Below are 20,516 nucleotides of genomic sequence, written 5' to 3' on the forward strand. Positions count from 1 at the left end.
ACAGAGGCATGGCTAAAAGGAACGGTTCTGGAAATGGGTGATTTTTCACATCTTTTTCTAACGTTGTCTCCTGGGGCCCTCCAGTCTTCTAAAGATGTCTGTGAAATCTCAGTGTGTTCTTACGTGCCTCCTCCACTCATTTTGAAGGAGAGCTGAGCTGAGTTCAGTCAGTAGGGAAATAACAGTGAAAAAGAAAACATTTAGACACATAGAAAGAAAGAGTTTGTGCACCCTCCTAGAAAAAGCACTTTCCAGGAAAGCAGTGGGGATCGTTTGCCTTGCCAGGTTGTCTGGCCTGACTTTTGCTGCTCACTGTGTCTCTCAGCCCAGACTTCATGAACTGGCAGATGTTGATTCAGTGGGGCTTGGTGACATGTCACGGCGATCCACAGAGCTCCCAGGCTCTGCAGGCATGCCTCGGAGGTGCGGGAGTGCCGTCCCAGACCCCTGCCTTAAAGCGGATGCCACAGTAAAGCCAGTCCACTGAATTTTCTGGTTTCCCAGTGCATAGAAAGTTTGTTTACACTGTACTGTGGTGTGTTAAGTGTGCAGTAGTATTATGTCTAAAAAAAACAATGTACGTACTTTAATTTAAAAATGTTTTGTTAAAAAAAATAGGGGTGCCTGGCTAGCTCAGGAGGTAGAGATTGCAGCTCTTGATCTTGGGTTGGTAGTTCAAGCCCCATGCTGGGTATGGAGTCTCCTTAAAAATAATAATAATAGGGGCGCCTGGGTGGCTCAGCAGTTGAGCAGAATCTGCCTTCAGCTCAGGTCGTGATTCCAGGGTCCCAGGTTCGAGTCCCACACTGGGCTCCCCGCATGGAGCCTGCTTCTCCCTCTGCGTGTGTCTCTGCCTCCCTCTGTGTCTCTCATGGATAAATAAATAAAAAGTTAAAAAAATAAAATACTTTATTGCTAAAAACTGCTAGCCATCATTTGAGCTTTAGCAAGTTGTAGTCCATGATCACAGATCACCGTAACTAATAGAATAATGATGAAACGGTTTGAAGCATTTGGTGAATCACCAGATTTGACACAGAGACAGAAAGTGAGCAAATGCTGTTGGAAAGTGGTACGGATAGACTTGCCCAATGCAGGGTTGCCACAAACCCTCACTTTGTAAAAACAAACAAACAAACAAACAAAAAACAAAAAAAACAAAAAACAACCAAAAAACCCCCCACAATATCTGAAAAGTGCAATAAAGTGAAGCAGAGATAAAATGAGGTTCGCCTATACTCATTTTCACTGAACAGGAGTGGAGTTGTCACGTCAGCTTACAGCCCCGGAATTAGTCTGTAGGCACTGCCCTACATGACTGATTTCTACAGTCACCACAGTTGCTTACCCTGAGAGGGCGGTTAGCAGGGCTGGGCTTTGTCCAGAGGCCGGGTGGGGCCCCGGGTGAGCATGCTGAGCAATAGGCACCCTGTTGGGAAGCCCCAAGAGAGATGCGGCACACTTGCCAGCTGAGACGGCAGGATTTTGATCTTGACTGAACAGCCCATCCTGAGTTTTCCAGGAAGGCTTTATAATGGCCTAAAAAGCTAATGACTTTGTTTTTCATTCGGGCCACTGATGCGCCCAGCAGGCGTGTGTCTGTGGGGTAGCTCTGGGGCTGTGGCTGTTTTCTGGGACGTTGGGGAACCTCCAGCTTCCTGAATTTTTCCCAGCAGTGTTTGTGCATTTCCATGCTCCTTCCGCCAAAAGGCAAGTCCTCATTTATTCATTAGGCATCAGGCGTGTGTGCAAGAGCACGTCTGAGGGTAGCACAGTTAGGCATAGCCTGAGGACGGATGCCCACCTGGAGGGAGCCGCGAGATTGGCCCACCTCAACGTGTGCAGTTCCAGATGCCGGTCTTGGATGGGCTCTTTTTTTAAACAAAAGTCAGGTTCCAATGGGGAGCTAATCATGTCGTGAATATTGTATTCAGGTTCTGGACTCCTTATAACTTTTTCGTATCTTGGCTGTTTCGGTGATCTTGGCTGTTGTATTGGAAAAGGAGAAAGAACAAGAGCAAGGAGCTCGGACTCAGATTTGCTGCCTTTCCACTCTGATTGCCATGAGAGATTAAGTGACGGCAGATGCTGAGGTGGTTTTTTTCCTGAAATGAGAATTGACATTATTTGTGAATTCCACTTTTTTCTTGAGTCCTTTTTTTATTTGGCAAAATATATACATAAAATTTGCCATTTTAGCCATTTTTTTTTTAATTTTTATTTATTTATGATAGTCACAGAGAGAGAGAGAGAGAGGCAGAGACATAGGCAGAGGGAGAAGCAGGCTCCATGCACCGGGAGCCTGATGTGGGATTCGATCCCGGGTCTCCAGGATCGCGCCCTGGGCCAAAGACAAGCGCCAAACCGCTGCGCCACCCAGGGATCCCCATTTTAGCCATTTTGAAATGTGCAGGTTTAGTGGCATTAAGCACATTCGCAGTATCGTGAAACCGTCACCACCGCCCATCTCCAAAATCATTTCGTCTTCCCCAGCTGAAACTGTACCCACTACACGGACTTGAGTCTTGTGTCCTCTCTCTGCCCGACACCCAGGCCTATGGAAATGTTCTTTAGCTCATGGTCTAGAAGGAAAGAAAGTGTCATAACAAGTGCAATTCAGATAGGAAACGCCCAGGCCGAAGAGACTGGACTCCGCACTCCGTTCTTCCCGTGAGTATTTTGTTGAGAACCTGCCCAGTGACTTGCTTTTCCTTCCATTTCTTTGTCACTGACTTAGTGAGAACAATCTCCAGGAAGATCTCTTCGACCAGATCTTGGCTGGGAAGCTGGAGTTTCCAGCCCCCTACTGGGATAACATCACAGACTCAGCAAAGGTACCCATCTGGGGTTTTCCTGCGGGCTGCTTTCTCTCGAGGGGCCCCCCTCGGTCGTGTGGGGCTGTCGCGGCTCTTGGTAGTGAGCTCCAGCTCCCCGGACTGTAATGTGGGTTTCTTCTTTAAGTTCGTTCCACGGTATAGACTCTGAAACTCTGAAGCAAAATCTGAAGGCCGGACTGGCTGTCTTCCCAGTCTGCCTCCGCCACCCTCCTCCATTCTTCTGAGCCCTAAACATTCGTTCTTTCATTTTTTTAAGAAATATGTATTTGGACACTCCTCAGAATGTGGGAATGAGACATACTGACTTGCCAAGAGGCACAATACTGCGGGTTTTACGCTGCGGAATGATGATAATAACCAGAAGTCCTCGGAGAGAACATCTTGGTTTAATGCAGGCCCAGGAGAGACTTTCTCTTCTGTTGTGCTGCTGCCACCACGCAGCAGCCGTGTCCGTGGAACCGCCTAGTAGGCAGCAGGGGTGTAGGTGATAATAGCTTTGATGTTGAAAGGGCCGAGCAGCTGTGTTGGCTGGTTCTTTGAAGTACTTGGTGCAAACTCAAATGTCTGTGTTTACGCTGGAATTCCCCGCTTCGTCTCCTGTATAGTCGTCTCTCTTTCTTTCTTTCCAGGAATTAATCAGTCAGATGCTTCAGGTAAACGTCGAAGCTCGGTGTACTGCGGGAGAAATCCTGAGCCACCCCTGGGTGTCAGTAAGTACCCACGTTCTCAGAGAGGAACATCCGTAAGCAACGTAACCATCAGCCTGCTTCCTCACCGTGGCTTTTGTGCACGCAGAGCTTTGCATCTACTTTCCATAGCAGATGAAATGGAAAGTGAGCAAATGCTATTTCTCCTGAGCAAGTAGTGAGCAGATAGCTCTGGGCGAGAAAGCAGGTGGCATGAGGATCTCGGAGTATTTGATCCTGCTCTGCGAGTGACCTGGGCAAGTCACCGACCCTTTATGGCCCTCACCTTCCTCATCTGCAAAATGGAAGAGTTGGTCCGGATACCCTGTCAGGAGCTATTTTACCTTTTGCCTTCTATGCTTCTGAGCTTTGAGAGTTTTCAGGATTTGCCCAGAGATAAGCATATTTCAGACCCTGATCCCTGTGTCTTTATGGCACATGGTCATAGGAGAGTCACAGGAGACCTCCTGCCATGGGTACAGAGGATGAGACAGTCCCTTCTGGAGCCGGGTGGAGGCCGCGTGATGTTGACCTGAGTTCTTTTGGGCTTGGTGGTGCCTCTGGGTTTAGGGTAAATGTGATCCATTAAATGGTGCTGGTCGGAGAGTTTGCATTCCCCTTATTCTCAGAGGTTCCATGAGAGTGAGGTTAATGTACTTAGCCAAGGGCTTCCGCTGGTTTGTTGCGGGGGGTGGCTCCCTGAGTCCTTCCACCATCTCTGCCATCCCACACATCCTGCCGTCGGGGTTCAGGCTCTCTGGATCCTGCCAAGTGATTTGGGTCTTAGACCGAGTAGCTGAGATGCCTCTTTCTCTATGGGCAATAAAGACCAACGACTAACTGAATTCTTGATTAAAATAATAAATGTCGTTAATTTTGATGTTTCTATGGGAGGGATCTCTACTAAATTTGTGGGATTTGTGCCTTGGGGGGAAGAGTCTCAGCAGTCTAAAGAGTGTCCTCCTTTGTGGTCCTGGAGATGGGTGCCAAGTCCAGCAAGGCTCAAGGAGCAGGGCAAAGGGCCTGAGGTCCTTCTGAGGCTGCTACACAACAGTAATTACTTTTAAAAGGTAACCGTTGCCCTAATCCTGTGGTAAAGAGGGATCCTTTTAGGAAGAGATGGTCGGGTGGGGGTGACTGTTACAGAAAACACAATTTAGGCATGATGATCAGAAATCATTGTATTTGATTCTTTTCTTTTCTGTAGGACGATGCCTCCCAGGAGAATAATATGCAAGCGGAAGTGACAGGTAAACTCAAACAGCACTTTAATAACGCGCTCCCCAAACAGAACAGCACCACCACCGGGGTCTCGGTCATCATGGTAAGTGGCGGGCACTGTGTTCTGCTGTTGGAAAGCTGCAGCGTCCGGCCTGACTGCTCAGCCGACGTTGACTGTGTAGACGTGATTAGCCGAGGGCTTCCCTTGCATGGAAGCTGGCACCTTCCATGTTCTTCTTTTCGCTTCAAGATTGGCTTGGCACGCGGGGTGCCCCCCTCCGGCTGACTCCCAGGCCTCGAGTCCTTGGGGGAGGGGTTGTGCGGGGAGAGCCAGGCCAGCGCCGAGGGCCACGGGGCCTCTTCTCCCGGCCCGGCGCCCGCCCCGAGCTGCTGCCGCTGCTGCTCTCGTCTGTCCGCCCGAGGGGGGCTCCCGAGCCCGGGGGATTTACAGCCGAGGGGGTGACTCCCTGCCCCGGAGCCTTCGCGGACAGACTCTGAGGGAGGAATTATTCTCTGGGACCTGGGATAAGAAACAGCTAACGTTAAACAAATTCCTTTTAAAAGTCCGTGTTTTGGGGCTTTTAAAAGTACAGAACAACGTAAAAAAAGAAATATTAGTTTTCCCAGGGTTAGAAAGATTTTATGAGAAGCCAGTAACAGTGATCCCCGTATTTTTTCAGACCTTCCTTCCTTCAACATGTTCCTCGAAAGCAAGGGAGGTGACATTAAGGTAGATTTAGCCAGAGGGAAAGTAAAGTCAAAAAGCATAAACCGGCCAGTCCGTTAGCTCCCCGAGGTCGGGCGCAGAGCTGCTCCCGTCCTGCACCGGAGACAGAGCCACCAGCACGGCCGCGACCTCCGTCCTGCCCACAGGGCTCGCGGGCCTCGGTGTCCCGGGTGGCTTCAGAATCAGGCTAAGGAGCCAGGTGCCCGAGTTGTTGCAGCCTGGCCACCCCGACCACCTTGGGTCTGGGGACCCTCAGGGCCTGGGAGCCCGCCGGCACTCCCGGGCCGTCGCCTCCCCCCCCGGAAAGGTCAGCTTGTTTCCTGCCGCTCCCAGGGAAGCAGTGGCTCAGGCTCTGGCCCGCGTAGTCTGGGGCATTTGCTTAAGAGGCTTCCGGGTCCAGCCAGAAGCTGGGGGACCCCTCCCTGCCCCCGAAGCTGGGAACACGGAGCGCGCTGGTGAGCTGTGACCCCCCACCTCCGCCCGGCCGCTGGTCCGTCGTTCTTCCCCCTGGGGAGGCTGCCGGTTCCCTGGCAGGCCCCGAGGCCTGGCCCCCCGGAGGCGGGCGCCCCCCGCCCCCCCCCCCCGCCCCAGACAGCCTGAGCTTGCAGGTCTTTGACAGTGGCAGGACGTTGGCGTGCTCTGTGCCAAAGTGGGAAGGCCTCTGAGTTGTGGCTGCCCCAGCACCTCAGCAGCGTTCTGCCGAGTCCTCAGAGGGACAGTGTAAGCGCTTTGAAAAGAGCCATCTTGATGGACTCAAGAGCTCGAGAAGGTTCGCAGGTGGTCACCGATGAGGGCGAGCACTGCTGGGCGGATGGCAGGTTACAGACCAGCCACGTCCACCGTGAGGCAGCCTCTGTGAAATTCAGAAAAAACCGAAACGTTAGACATTGGCGCGCTTGACGCATGAAGAACCTTAAAGAGTGTTCTTTAGGGTCAAAATTTCATGACTCTGTTCAGCGTCATGGCCTAGAGGCAGGACCTTTGCGGGACCGCACCCAGGCGTAGGAGAGTCTCACCACCCTTGCCTGGGTCCCCTTTGCGCTCTGCCCACCCAGGAGTCATGGCTCAAGGCCTGTGCCCACCACGCTCTGGGGTGATCGGCCCTTCCTCGTGGCCCGGGATCGGCTCTGTCCCCGAGGAGGAGGGTAGAGCCCCGCGGACGGGACCTGTGTCTCAGGGCTTACAAACGATATTTTTCCCATTTGCCGATGAAGGAGGAGGCCAGTAGTCAGATTCAGACCGGCGAGCTCTAACTGGGTCGTGGTGTGAACGAGCACCCCCTTATTGTCCTCGTAATCCCAGGGGCGATCGTGCAGCTGCGAGTTCACGTGTCTGTGCAGTCGCCCTCCCGAGCATGTGGGCAGGGCCCGGCTCACCTCCTGTCCCGACACAGCTGCAGGTCGTTGGCTCTGAGCGGCCGCTGAGTGGCGTCACCACAGTCAGTACCTCCAGGGGAAGTCAGTAACGCTGGTCTCTGGAGGTCCCAGTTCTCAGTGGCCAGCAAGCTGGCCTGTGAATTTTGGGCTTGTTCCCCAAGCAGTGGCAAGACGGCCCCCCGTGGGGACATCATGCTGACCCTCACCCCACGGGGACCTGGCCCGGGGCATTGGTTGTGTGGGGGCAGCTTGCGATGCTTCCGTGCTGTCATCCTCATGCTCCCACCACTACTGTGTGTCTGTGTGTCCTGCCCTTGGGAACAGCTTTAAATGTTTTTTTATATTAAAAATGACCACAAAGGACTCTCCCCGGTATGAAGAGTATGTGAAGCTGACCTGGTTTCCTGCAGATGCACGTAGCCGTGGAAGGAGTCGTAGCAGTGTGGTGGGGCCAAATCCTCAGGGGGACACTGTGGTGTGACCTCCAGACAGAACCGCACCTTGGACGGTCCCTCCCGGGGTTCGCTGCACCTTCGCACCCCACCCCCCAGTTCCCATGGGAAAATTATAGGATAGGAAAACTTAAATAACAGCGAAAGAAAGTAAAGTTGATGCTGTTGTCTGCATTTTATCCGACAGTTTGATCTGGCAGTTTGAGAGGCACTTCAGAGTTTCCCTCTGTACCCAGTTGAGACTCTGGGGGATCCCGAAGCAGAATCCTGGTATTGGACACGCTGTGCTTCATCAGAGCAGCCCCTCACTCGCAGCCCCCCTTAAATCCGCGTGCTTGTCTCAGGCTCCCGACACCAGCGCCCCGCGCTTAGCTGCTTCTCCTTGCGGGGCTCCTGTCCCTACTGGCCCGCTTTGCAGCTGCAGGCCGGGCCCGGGGCAGGCTCGCAGTCGGCCCAGGGCCGCGGACGCGTGCAGGGCAGGAGGCCCCCAGGTGCTCTGCTCAGCGCTGTTGTCACGTGGTGCAAAAGCCTCTCTCTGCGAGCGTAGGACGAGTCCTTCCCTGAAGGCTTCTGTTCTCTTTTTCCCAACTACCACTTCCAGACATGCAGTTAGCAGTGAGACGGGTGTGGAGGGGCTGAGAGCGCCCCGCCGGAGGCGGCTCTGGGTGAAGACAGGCCCGTGCTTTTGCACGGCGCTTGCGCTTCCTTTGACTGTCCTCGGGGTGCTTCCAGGACAGTGGCTGTTGCAGGGTGGGCTCCTGGTCTGTCCCGGCCCTGCCCGCCTTGGGCGCGCCGGGAGCCACCTGGACGAGGGAGGCACTCGCTGCCGGGCGCTCTCCCCGCCCAGGGTTCTGTTGCTCTCGGGGGGCGTTCTGGGGTGACTCGGGCTTAATTTAAGATACACAAAACTGTTTCAACCGTGTTGCTTCTGTTTGAAGTAAGTCCAGTTTCTGTCCCTGCTTCTCTCCTCCCTCTCCTGCCTCTCCCGCCGCCTGCATTGCTTCCCTCTGACTAGGTCCAAGGCAATGGTACGTACTAACTGCTCTGCAATGCTTTGTTCTGCTGCACACATCCGTGGTCTCTTGACGGGAAGAGAAAAGGAGAAATAACTGGAGAATTGGTGTTTTCCTCTATCCAGGAGGGATTCAGTGGTATATGCATATGTACAACACGCAACAAAAGCAGCTGTGGCTTCGCAGCTGAGCCCCGGTGCCCTGCAGGCAGCCTCAGGACGCAGGCCCGTCCCCGGAGGCCTGGTGTGCCCGTGTCCTCCCCAGACCTCGGAGAACAGCAGGAGAGCCCCAGGGTAGTGAGGCTGCAGAAGGCCTCCGGGCCCGGTGCCCGATAGCTAAAGGGGCCGGAGACCTGGAAACACCTTCGGAAACCCAGTGAGGGGACAGCTGGTTGGGTTTCAGTGGAGGGGCCAGAAAGGTTGGAACCGAGTCAGAGGAGGGAAAACGGAGACTAAGCCTCCCCTCCCAGGCTCAGGTCAGAACAGCGAGGCGGTTTCTTCCTGTTGGTGGCCCTTCCTGTGCTCCCTGAGGAGTTGAGCACATTAAAAACTTAGGATTGGGGCACCTGGCTGGCTCGGCCGGTGGCTGGTGCAACTCGATCTGAGGGTTGTGAGTTCAAGCCCCATGTCGGGCATGGAGCTTACTTTAAAAAAAAAAAAACACACACAAATTTGGGGGTGTCACAAGATAGAAGTGCCCAGAAAGAGAGGAAGAGCAGGTCAGGCGAGATCATGGGGGATCTAAGAGCGGGTCAGGGGCACCGCAGACGGGGCAGCCGCGGGGGCTGCGTATTTATAGGACGGAGAGTAGCTTTTCAACCTGTTGAGGAAGAACCTGCCTGAGAGCAGCCGGAGGCCCCCTGGCACTGGGGGTGCTCGGTGCCCAGGATTGCCCTGGGCTCTGGACTGGGCGCGGGAGACGCGCTGGGAACTGCAGCTGCGCAGAAGGGGGGGGGGGGATGGGGGTGCTGGGGGTATGGGGGTGCTGGGGGAGGGGGGAACAGGAGGCGGTGCTGGGGGAGGGGCAGAGGGGATGGGAAGGCCCGGGGCAGGTGGGGGGGTGCTGGGGGAGGGGTGCCCTGGGGGTGGATACAGGATCCCCAAAAGCAGCCAGAGAGAGGGCAGTGCGGGGCAGGAGGTGCCAGGAAGGGGTGCGGGGGGCCCGGGGGGGGTGCCGGGGAGGGGGCCCTGGGGCAGGGCCGCGAGTTATTTCTCCTCCTCTGTTCCGAGTCCCGCGTGGAGCGGCGTGGAGCGGCGTGGAGCGGCCTGGAGCCGGGGCGGCCGCCTCACGCCGCGCTCTCTCCGCAGAACACGGCTCTAGATAAGGAGGGCCAGATCTTCGGCGGCAAGCCCGGCGCCCCCCGCCCCGCGCCGCAGCCCCCCGCGCCCCCCCGCGCCCCGGCGGGCGCCCAGCGGACGGGCACCTGGCGCCGCCACCGCGACTGAGCCCGGCCCGGCCCGGCCTGCCCGGCCCCGCGGGGCGTGGAGCTGCTCCCGGAGCCGCGCGTCCTGCGCCCGCGGACGGTGCTCGGCGCCGCCGGAGAAGCTGCGCCCTGCGCCCTGCGCCCTGCGCCCTGCGCCCTGCGCCCGGGACTCGCCGGGTCTCACAGAGACACTGTGGACGAGTCAAGACGCCCCTGCGTTCCCGCGGACTCGGAGTGCTGCTTGTTTCTTACGAAGGACGGACGGCATCTGCCCTCCGCGGGGTCCCTTCTCGGGGGCCTCGGGGGCCTCGGGGACCGGCCGTGATGGAGGCGGGCGCGGGGGCCAGGGGCGCCCCTTGCCTGAGACGACACTGGATATTTATTTGTACGCAGACCCCAGGGGACTGTCGCTCTGCTCCGCCCCACCCTCCCCACGTGTAGTCGGCAGCGCGGAGGAGGTTGTCCTTTGGGCTTTTCCGTGGAAGGCCTGGCGCGCGCACCCCCGGCCCCAGCCCCAGCCCCGGCCCGGCCGAGCGGGACGACCCGGCGCACCTGCCCGCGGCGCCACCTGCCCGTGGTGCCACCTGCCCGCGGCGCCACCTGCTCGGCCTCCGGAGCCGCCGAGCGCAGTCAGGACTGGGGCGGGAGGGTGCTCCGCAATCTCTGTTACTAACCTTCCGGAAGGCTGCTGGCAGTTTTTCCTTTTTTTTCCTTTTTTTTTTTTTTTTTTTTTGCCCCACCACCCTCCCTTTTTAAGGATTGTATATAACCCGTAGTTTTGTTTTACTGGCTCATCTTCTAAGCCGGTGGGCCCTGTAGTTCCTTCCCGTTGTTAGACTCTTGCCCCTTACACGTGTACCCGACCTGCAATAAACCCTTCTTGAGAAAGAAGTGATGGGGGTGGGCGGAGGATTGTGTGGCGTTGCTGTGCAGGGGTGCAGAGGATGTGGGATCGAAAGACGCCCCCAGGAAGCTGTGGGCGAGCGGGGCAGGGAGCAGGATGCCTGCGAAGGGCACGGGAAGATGCATCTTGGTTAAAGTATATTTGGAAACAGGTGCAGAGACGCGCGACAGGGACTCGGGACTAGATGGGGACTGTCGGAGCCCGCGGCGGGGAGGGGGAGCTCAGGCTTTGCAGGAAGTGGGGGTCAGGGCAGCTCCCCGACTCTGCGGCCTCCTGGTGCTGCTCCGGCCCAGCCTCCGCCCGCTGCCCAACCCCAGGCTCCGGACCGTCCCCTTCAGCTCTGGATCTCAGTTCACGTTGCGCAGGGAAGGAGACCCACCTGGGCGGCCCCACCCCCTGGGCTGCTGCTGGCCCCCGACTCGTCCCTGAGGCGGGCTGCAAACTGCAGGTGGGCTTCCGGGGCCACAGCTGCCGCAGGTGCAGGCTTGGGGGGGCGGGCTCGGCCCTCCTGCCTCTGTCCTCCCCGCGGGGTCACAGAGCAAGCCGGTCCACGGCTGCCCACGGAGATGGAGGGAAAGGAAGGCGGGAACCTGGAAGGCGAGTGCAGCAGGTCTGTGGCCTGCGCTCCCCTCCCGGGGTCGGGGTCAGAGGCATTTGCTTGCAACCTAAGGAAGTGCGGAGCAGCGCTGCGGGGACTGAGGGGCATCCTCTGCACACCCCCCCACCCGACCCGCGTGCTCTGCGCCCCCCGAGGTGCTGGTGCTCCAGGAGCAAACCAAGCGGTGGGCCGGCCTAACACAAGGCACAGGGGTGGCAGGACACGGGCACGTGGCAGTTTGAGGTCCTTCTGTCCCCAAAGCAGTGCTCTTTGGAGGCTCCCTGTGCCCCGGGGGGCAAATCGCGGCCTGCATGTGAGGGGTCATCCGAGTGAGGATCCGGCCCCACGGGGGTTTGGGAAACCTCTGTGCAGCTCTTCTGTTCTCAGGGTCAAAATCAAGTGCAGGCATGTCCTGCTGGGCTCCTCCGCCCCCGCGGGGAGGATGGCATGTCCTTGACCGCCGGTCATCGCCGGACTCCGGGAGGGCGTCTGGGTCTCAGGCCGCGGGAGGGGAGCGGCCACGGGCTGCAGCCATCGGGGCGCCTGCGGGCCCGGCGACCGGCCGAGGGACGTGCGCCGCGGACTTGGTAGCAGATTTGATCCAACCCCGTGTCTCTCCACGACCATTTCAACATGCAGCCAATGTAAGCAGAATCTTTGAGAGGTCCTGGTTTGTTTTTTTTTTTTTTTAATCTTGAAATCTAATGTGTGTTGACTTTTGTCCGCATCGCGGTTTGGAGGAGGTGCGCCTTGAGTGCCCTGCGGCCCTTGTGTCCCTGTGGCCCCTGCGGCTCCTGAGCCCCTCTGGCTCCTGCGCCCCCTGTGCCCCCTGCGGGTCCTGCAGCCCTTCCGGTCCTTGCGGCCCCTGCAGCTCCTGCGCCCCCTGCACCCCCTGCGGCTCCTGTGCCCTCTGCGGCTCCTGTGCCCCCTGCGGCTCCTGTGCCCTCTGCAGCTCCTGCGCCCCCTGCACCCCTTGCGCCCCCTGCAGCTCCTGCGCCCCCTGCGGCCCCTGCGGCTCCTGTGCCCCCAGCACCCCCTGCGGCTCCTGCGGCCCCTGCACCCCCTGCGCCCCCTGCAGCTCCTGAAGCCCGTCTGGTCCCTGTGCCCCCTGCACCCCCTGCGGCTCCGCCCCCTGCGGCTCCGCCCCCTGCGGCCCCTGTGCCCCCTGTGGCTCCTGTGCCCCCTGCACCCCCTGCGGCTCCTGTGCCCCCTGCGGCCCCTGCAGCTCCTGTGCTCCCTGCGCCCCCTGCAGCTCCTGCGGCCCCTGTGCCCCCTGAGCCCCCTGCGCCCCCTGCAGCTCCTGAAGCCCGTCCGACCCCTGTGCCCCCTGCGCCCCCTGCACCCCCTGTGGCTCCGCCCCCTGCGGCCCCTGCACCCCCTGCGGCTCCTGTGCCCCCTGCGGCCCCTGCAGCTCCTGTGCTCCCTGCGCCCCCTGCAGCTCCTGCGGCCCCTGAGCCCCCTGAGCCCCCTGCGCCCCCTGCAGCTCCTGAAGCCCGTCCGGCCCCTGTGCCCCCTGCGCCCCCTGCACCCCCTGCGGCTCCGCCCCCTGCGGCCCCTGTGCCCCCTGTGGCTCCTGTGCCCCCTGCACCCCCTGCGGCCCCTGCAGCTCCTGTGCTCCCTGCGCCCCCTGCAGCTCCTGCGCCCCCTGAGCCCCCTGCGCCCCCTGCAGCCCGTCCGGTCCCTGCGCCCCCTGAGCCCCCTGCGCCCCCTGCAGCTCCTGAAGCCCGTCCGGTCCCTGCGGCCCCTGCACCCCCTGCGGCTCCGCCCCCTGCGGCCCCCGCCCCCTGTGGTTCCTGCGGCCCCCGCAGCTCCTGCAGCCCCCCCGGCCCCTGCAGCCCCGCTGGGCAGCGCAGCTGGCGCATCTCCGTCTCGTTCCTCCTGTTTTATTCTTTTTTGCACGTGAGGGGACGGCGACGTGGGAAGACCGCCTGTCTCGGCTCCCAGTGGGCCGGGCCGATGATTCCCAGTCACCGGCAGGCTGGTTCGCTGACCTCCCCTGCCCTGCCGCGCCCCTTGGCCCTTGCAGGGGGAGGGGGTCGGCGTGGAGGGCCGGCGGGTCCCCGGAACCGCGTAGACTGTCTGCAGCGCTGGGGGCCGGGGCCGGGGCCGCGGTTAGTCCGTAGGAGGCGCAGACGTGGGACGTGAGCGGAGCCGAGGCCGAGCTCCTGGCGGGACGCGTGGCGGCCCCGCCCCGGGAGGCTCAGCCCAGCGCGGAGCTGGCGGAGCGCTTCGGTGTCGGAGCCATCCCACCTCCCTGAGCGGGACGCGAAGGTCCACGTTCCGCCCCCGGGAAGCCTCCGAAGGCCGCGGAGCCCCTCCAGACGTGCCCGAGCTGGGGGTGCTGAGCCTGGCCCGGGAAGGGTCCCCCAGGTGGTCAGGGGCGCGGGCGGGGCCGGGGGCTCCCCTCGAGCAGCGCATCCAGCGGGAGGCCCGCGTGCGCAGCCTCGTCTCCAGGGGTTCCCACGGGGGGGGGGGCACCTCCCTGAACCGCCGGGCCCACCGCTCCGCACGCTGGGCGCCGCCTGCGGGGTTGCACCTGGGTGGGGAGGATGGAGTCGGGCCTGGGGAATGTCTTTCAAATTGTCCAAGTTCAGGGCTGCAAAGCAGCCAGCTGCTTCCTGCCAGGTATGAGGAAATAACAGCCCGCACAGCACTGCCCCCCCAAACTTTGGTTTTGGCAAGGAAAAATATTCCTGGACTTGAGACAGAAAAATAATTCACTTCATGTTTTTGGCTTATGACCGCCGAGGTCTCAGAATTCGTAAGAACATTCGCGCATCGCCTTCCCTTGCTGGAGAGCCGGCTGCGTCCAGGACAGCTTGCCTGAAGGCCAAGCCCCACTCGGCTTCCTTTGAAAAACGTGACGTCCCTTGGTTTGGGCAGTCTGCAGTTTTGGTTCATAGCACGGAGGGCTGGGAGTGATGTGTCGAGCTTGAGTTCTTAAAGTAGTTTTTTTTTTTTTTTTTAAAGATTTTATTTATTCATGAGAGACATAGAGAGATCTAGAGGCAGAGACACAGGCGGAGGGAGAAGCAGGCTCCATGCAGGGAGCGCGATGTGGGACTCGATCCCGGGACTCCAGGATCACGCCCTGAGCCAAAGGCAGAGGCTCAACTGCTGAGCCACCCAGACATCCCCCCCCTTTTTTTTTTATAAAGGTAGTTTTTTTTTTTTTTTAAAGATTTTTAAAGATTTTATTTATTCATGGGAGGAGGCTTGAGTTTTTAAATAGTGATGTTATGACTTTGGGGGACCCAAAAAGTGCACCATGGACTCAACTCTTCAAATCTATGTGGAAGAAAAATATAAAAGATATTTTCTTCATATATCTTAGAGGAAATAAAAGAGACAAAAAAATTTAACAGGTATTTTTTTGCATTTTGTTATTGATTTGCTATTTTATGGTCTTTTCCTTCCATTTCACAGTGTAGGAAGTTTTTAAACTTGCTACAAAACTTTATACTACAAAAAAAGGTGAGTAGTTAGGCTGGTTGCTCTCCTAGTCGAAGAAGAAAACTCTTTCCTCAACAGTGGGGCAGAAGTAGCCAAGCAGAGGCACAGGCTTATTTGCTGATACACATGGTTCATGCAGATTTTGAGACTTACATCACATCCTTCTTCTTATTTGTTTCTGAACACACTTTGGCAGAATGTGAGGTCACGGGAGGATGTGACGCTGGGGGGCTGGCTGCTACTCTGTCTATAATGCACACCAGGAACTAGCCGAGCGTCTCCACCAAGCTCTGTGGTAGGCTCCTTTGTTCTGTGTGGCTCAGAAGGAATCTGTATCCTTGGTGTGCTGTGTTCTTTCACAGGGAGGGAGGGAGGGCAGTTTAGTGCAGTCGGAAGGTCCAAATATGGCCCATGATTTGTATGGTCAGGAACTTTTGAAATCCCATTCAGCAAAAATTTGGTGGATACCTAGTGAAAATCTCTGCCCTAAAATCCCTGTCTTGATACATCTGTTGTATGTTATTTTAATTCAAATCTATTTGCTGAAAAGGGTGCAGAGTGGAAGTGCTGTCTGGCTGTATTTGGGATTCCTGGCCACCTGACAGCAAGGTGGGGGGCACCCCATGGCACCAGGTGTGTGCGTTCAGGGCTCCCTCCTCCCCCCCAGCCCTCGGGCTCTGCTCTGCCGTTGGAGGTGGTGGAAGAGGGCAGCCCCAGGTTCTAAGCTACCTCACGTCCGACACGCAGTGGCTCAGGGCTCCCGTTCAGGTCGGTTTTTTTTTTTTTTTTTTTTCTGCTTTGAATCTTCTTGTCCTGTATGCTGATAAGTTTAACTAAAGTGTGATGTTATTTCAGGGGGCAAAATTATTCCTTTTATTGAATTAATGTATTAGAATATTTATTTATGGATGTTTGGTGGGTTCTGGGGAGACAGATTCTCATCCGAGAGTGAATCATCCATCAGTTTGGATCAGCGTGCTGTCAAGTTTTCATGTCCTGCATTCGCCAAGCCCGCGTGCTTCCTCCCAGAGATCCAGTGCTGTTTCTTAAATTACAGAGCCTCGAGGACTTGATTGGTGACATTTCAGTACGAATCAATACTATCAGGGAGGAAAATCTGAATTTCTTGAGGCAGCGCATTTTAAAACCAGCCGTAAATTACTGATGTAAACCGAACACACCACGCTTGCAACCAGGTCCACTTACTGGATGTGCCGCCACTCCTCCTATCTGTGTGGCTCATCCAGTTTCATCCCAAACCACCTCAGTTTTCACTTTTTTCCCCTAATTGGTTTGAATTTATTTGAAATAATTTTTTTTGAAAGTCATTAACATTGGTTTAAAATAAGTGAATGTTGAGTAAATCCTAGCAAATACAGTAAACAGATTCTGTCCTTAAGAAGCCCCTGGTGTTGACACAGCTATGTTTGTTTTATGAGTAAAGGAATACATACGTAACACATACGTAGGTAATACGTATTACTTATCTTGTTAACTTTCCATAGTTGTAAGTTTTAAAATCAATAAAGGCATTGGAAGCACCAATTTTCGTCGGCTCCAAGAAGAAGCTGCTTTATTCACTTTGCTTTAAGCTTATAAAAATGGGGTAATTGAAGCATCAAATGCTGGGCATAGGACTTAGGTATTCCTAATTTTCTTACCATTTTCCCTAAAGTTTCCAAAGTACAATATCAGAGAGGGTAACAGCAGTGAAGATGTTTAATTAATCTGCCAGAAACTTAGGTATTTCTTTGATCTAAGATGTATGTTCTCACATTTGACTACTGTTTTTTCTTAACAGTTTGTAAAAACAGTGGTGGATCTTAGCTCTAGGTATGGTGTTCTCTCATCAGTGTTAAGTCTTAATAAGAGGGAGCTGTCTGGCCAAAGGCGGCCCATGTTCCTGTTTTTAAGAGCGTCTCTTTGATCAGTTATTGTTCAAATTGTTTTATCGTTGTTTTAAATTAGAAGTGAAAAGATGTTTTGAAAAATTCAATTACAAGTGGCATTTTATTTTTCTGTCAAGTGTGTTGTTTCATTCCAAATCTCTGCTTTTAGAGAAGAGCTGAATGTTGAAAAACAGGGGGGAACCCATTTAGGTAAGTTGCAAGAGAAACAGGCATGGAATGCTGGTTTCAACTCGAAATTCACAACTTACAAAGAATTTATTTATGCAATACAGACCTTTTCTCAAATATTTTTCACAGAATTCCACACAGCAATCTACTAGAAAAGTAGAATTATACAACACCAAAATAACATGTTTCTTAGTACAAATTGCTACTCAAAGGAAGGTGAAGATACTTAGTAACAAACAGCAGGTAAGGTGGGTGTTGCTTCCCACAGCATCTCGAAGCCTCTGCTCTTGGACTGGGTGGGGTGGGGGAAGGGAGCCCGGCCTACAGCTCTGCCTCAGTTACCCGGGCACAGTCAGACCTTAGGGGTGAGCTTTGGTACTTGCATTTACTTTAAAAGAAAAACAAAGGTTGTGAGCCCACGAGCCTTTCCATCATTTCATTTTGGTGTGCTATGAAGACAACATATCAGGAAAACGCTGTAAATAATAAACATTGTAAATACTTCACACTTGCTATAACATTAGATCCTTTATATTAACCACACAGTGAAATAAAATAACTTCCCCAAACCATAATTTTCTAGGCCTAAAGCATGCTTGAAGAATAATATTGATAGAAATAATTCATTGAGATGTTTTAAAATTACATTTACCATAATTTAAACATTACCATTTAAATCCCAGAAATTTCAGTGCTGAAGAAGCACAATTGCTTGGAAAAATACAGGACCCAGAGTACAGCATAAAATTCCCTATCCCAGTATTATTCCCATTTCCCTATTGTTAAAATCATGTATTTTTCAAGATTACAGATAAAGGGGAAGTGTTTTTTTCATAATATAGCTAGAATAAATGGGTTTACTTGCTCCACTGTATGTTTCCATAATTGGTGAAAATAGACTTCTCATGACTAAAAATATAGATTTTTTTTTAAACTACAGAACCCAGCAGCCAATTTTCTGCTTTGCTGTTCTCCCCAAAAAAGTCAAGCAAAGTCTACAAAAATAGCAATTAACTTTAAAAAATATTTTGCTTCTTAGAGCAAATTTAAGTTACATTCAGATGTGATAGCTATTTCTAAGAGAAAGATGCTCCCAATTACTTCCCCTGCCTAGGCCGGGGGTGAGGCTGATGTGCAGCTGTCACCTTCAGTAGCGGGTTTGGTATTCATGATGCCACCGGTTGAAGTCATTATAAAACAGAACGATGCTTCCTGAGGCCATGCCAGAAATGATGCACCTGGGAGAAGCAGAGAGAATGAGGGGTTTACAAACCTGTTTATTTCCTAGGGATCAATCTGTTCTAAAGAAAGAACTGCCTTCTCCAAATCTACAAGGTAAATATAGAAGTTGACAGTCAAAGCTAGCAATTTTTGAGGACTACAGTTATGTTTTTTGATAATTAAAGTAAGCCACTGAGTGAGCTGAGAATACCACTGGCAGTACCCTCTGCCTGTGTCTCTGCCTCTTTCTCCCTGTGTCTCTCATGAATAAATAAATAAAATCTTTAAACAAAACCTCAATCAGTAACCTAATTCTACACCTTGAGGAAGTAGAAAAAGAGCAAACTAAACCCCAAAGCAAACAGAAGGAAAGATATAATAGAGTGTAGATAGAATAGAAGAGAGGAGAAAAATCAAGAGAACCAAAACTGGTTCTTTGAAAAGGTTAACAAAATTGACACACTTTTTAGCTAGATTTACTAAGAAAAAAGAAAACACTCAAACAACTAAAATTATAGAGCTGTTACTATCAATTTTACAGAAATAAGAGGATTATAAGGCAATACTAGGAACAATTATATGCCAACAGATCAAATGGAATAGATGAAATGGAAAAATTCTTGAAAAAAAAAAAAAAAGATCTTAAGAGTTATACACTCTATGGACTGAGCCAGCCAGGAGCCCTTGAAATGGAAAAATTCTTAAAAGCACACATTATACCTCTAAATCATGAAAAAACAGAAAATGTGAATAGGCTTATAACTACTAAGACTGAATCAATAATCAAAAACCTCCCAATAAAAAGAGGCCCTGGACTGAATGGCTTCAGTGGTGAATTCTATTTAAGGAAGGATTAACACCAACTCTTTCTCTTCTAAAAACTAAAGGAGAACACTTTGTAAGTCATTCAATGAGGCCAGCATTATCCTGACCCCCAAGTCAGAGAAAGACACTACAAGAAATGGAAATTACAGACCAAATTCCCTTATGAATACTGATATAATAGTTTTGAACACATACTAGCAAATCTAATTCAGTCAAAGATTAAAAGGATTATACACATGACCAAGATGGGTTTATTCTTGGAGTGCAAGGATGGTTCAACATACAAAAAATCAATGTAATCTACCGCATTAACAGAACTGACAAAAACCTACCAATTGATGAAAAAGAGGCATCTCACAAAATTCAACATGGTTTTATGATTGATAATACTCAAACTAGCTAATATCATACTCAATGGTTGTCTTCTATTATCAGAAACAAGACAAAAATAATTTTACCAGTGTAATATGGTACTGGGAGTCCTAGCCAGAGCAATTAGGCAAGACAAAGAAACAGCATCCAAATTGGAAAGAAAGAAGTAAAATTATTTCTGTTACCCATGACATGATCTTATATGTAGGAAATCCTCAAGATTCCACAAAAAAACTATTAGAATTAATGAATTCAACAAACTTGCATGATATAAAGTCAACATACAAATAAGCTGTGTTTCTGTGCATGAACAATGAAAAAAATCTGAAAAGGAAATTAAGAACAATTCCATTCACAAAAGCAACAAAATAAATATAATACTCAAGAATAAATTTAACCAAGGAGGCAGAAGACTTGTGTATTATAAACTATAAAATGTTGCTGAAAGAGATTAAAGAAAACATAAATGGATGGAAAGAAACCCGTGTTCATGGACTGACAGATTTAATATTGTTAAAACGACAATACTAGCCAAAGCAATTAACAGATTTCAATCCAATCCCTATGAAAATCCCTTGTTTTTCTTCACAAAAATAGAAAAACCCATTTTAAGATTCATAATGGATTCTCAAGGAACCCCAAATAGCCAAAACAATCTTGAAAACAAAATCAGATGTAGATGTCTTATACCTTATGATTTCGAAACTTCCCACAAAGCTGTAGTAATCAAAACAATTTGGTAGTGGCATATGGACCAACAGAATAGAGAACCCAGAAATAAACTCACATATATGGTCAAGTGATTTTTAGTAAGAGTGAGAAGACCATCTAGTCGGAAAAGGATGGTCTTTTCAACAATTGGCATTGGGAAAACTGACACACACGTGCAAAAGAAAAAAAACTGGACCCTTTCCTATCATATACGGACATTAATTCAAAGTGGATCAAAAACTAAACATAAGTGTTATAACTATAAAACTTATAGGGGGAAAAGCTTCATGACATTCGATTTTGCAATGATTTCTTGGATATAGTGTAAGCATTCACAACAACGGTAAAAAAGACCATTAAAATTAAAAACTCTTGCACATTGAAGGACACTATTAGGAGTTCAAAGTCAGCACTAGTAGTCAATAGGGAAATGCAAATCAAAACCACAGTAAAAGACTATTTCACACGCATTAGGATAGATACTATTTTTTTAAAAAAAACACAATCAGAGCATAACAGGTGTTGGTGAGGATATGCAGAAATCCGAACCCTTGTGCACTGCTGGTGGGGATATAAAATGGTGCAGCCACTGTGGAGAACAGTTTGGTAGTTCCTCAAA

The 20,516-nt window shown here is 52.6% G+C and overlaps 2 protein-coding genes across 19 annotated transcripts in view; one reads left to right on the top strand and one right to left on the bottom strand.

The window, feature by feature from the left end:
- The window catches only part of DCLK2 (doublecortin like kinase 2), a 149,607-nt gene extending 139,328 nt beyond the window's left edge, over nt 1-10,279 (top strand). For 4 of the 9 annotated variants that reach the window (XM_072724806.1, XM_072724807.1, XM_072724808.1 and 1 more), the window contains 4 exons: nt 2,738-2,834; nt 3,467-3,547; nt 4,731-4,847; nt 9,620-10,279. In XM_072724806.1, coding sequence (XP_072580907.1) covers nt 2,738-2,834; nt 3,467-3,547; nt 4,731-4,847; nt 9,620-9,757 — 433 coding nt within the window. In that variant the 3' untranslated portion in view covers nt 9,758-10,279. Of the gene's footprint in view, nt 1-2,737; nt 2,835-3,466; nt 3,548-4,730; nt 5,600-7,486; nt 7,600-9,619 lie in introns of those variants that run through there. The other 5 variants (XM_026016637.2, XM_026016638.2, XM_026016639.2 and 2 more) reach the window with 2 other exon arrangements.
- Nucleotides 10,280-16,823: 6,544 nt separating this feature from the next.
- The window catches only part of LRBA (LPS responsive beige-like anchor protein), a 729,491-nt gene continuing 725,798 nt past the window's right edge, over nt 16,824-20,516 (bottom strand). For all 10 annotated transcript variants that reach the window (XM_072724802.1, XM_072724799.1, XM_072724798.1 and 7 more), the window contains exon 57: nt 16,824-18,006. In XM_072724802.1, the coding sequence (XP_072580903.1) occupies nt 17,916-18,006 (91 nt within the window). In that variant the 3' untranslated portion in view covers nt 16,824-17,915. The remainder of the gene's footprint in view (nt 18,007-20,516) is intronic.

The sequence above is a fragment of the Vulpes vulpes genome, chromosome 10 (assembly GCF_048418805.1).
Source record: "Vulpes vulpes isolate BD-2025 chromosome 10, VulVul3, whole genome shotgun sequence".
Taxonomy (NCBI): domain Eukaryota; kingdom Metazoa; phylum Chordata; class Mammalia; order Carnivora; family Canidae; genus Vulpes; species Vulpes vulpes.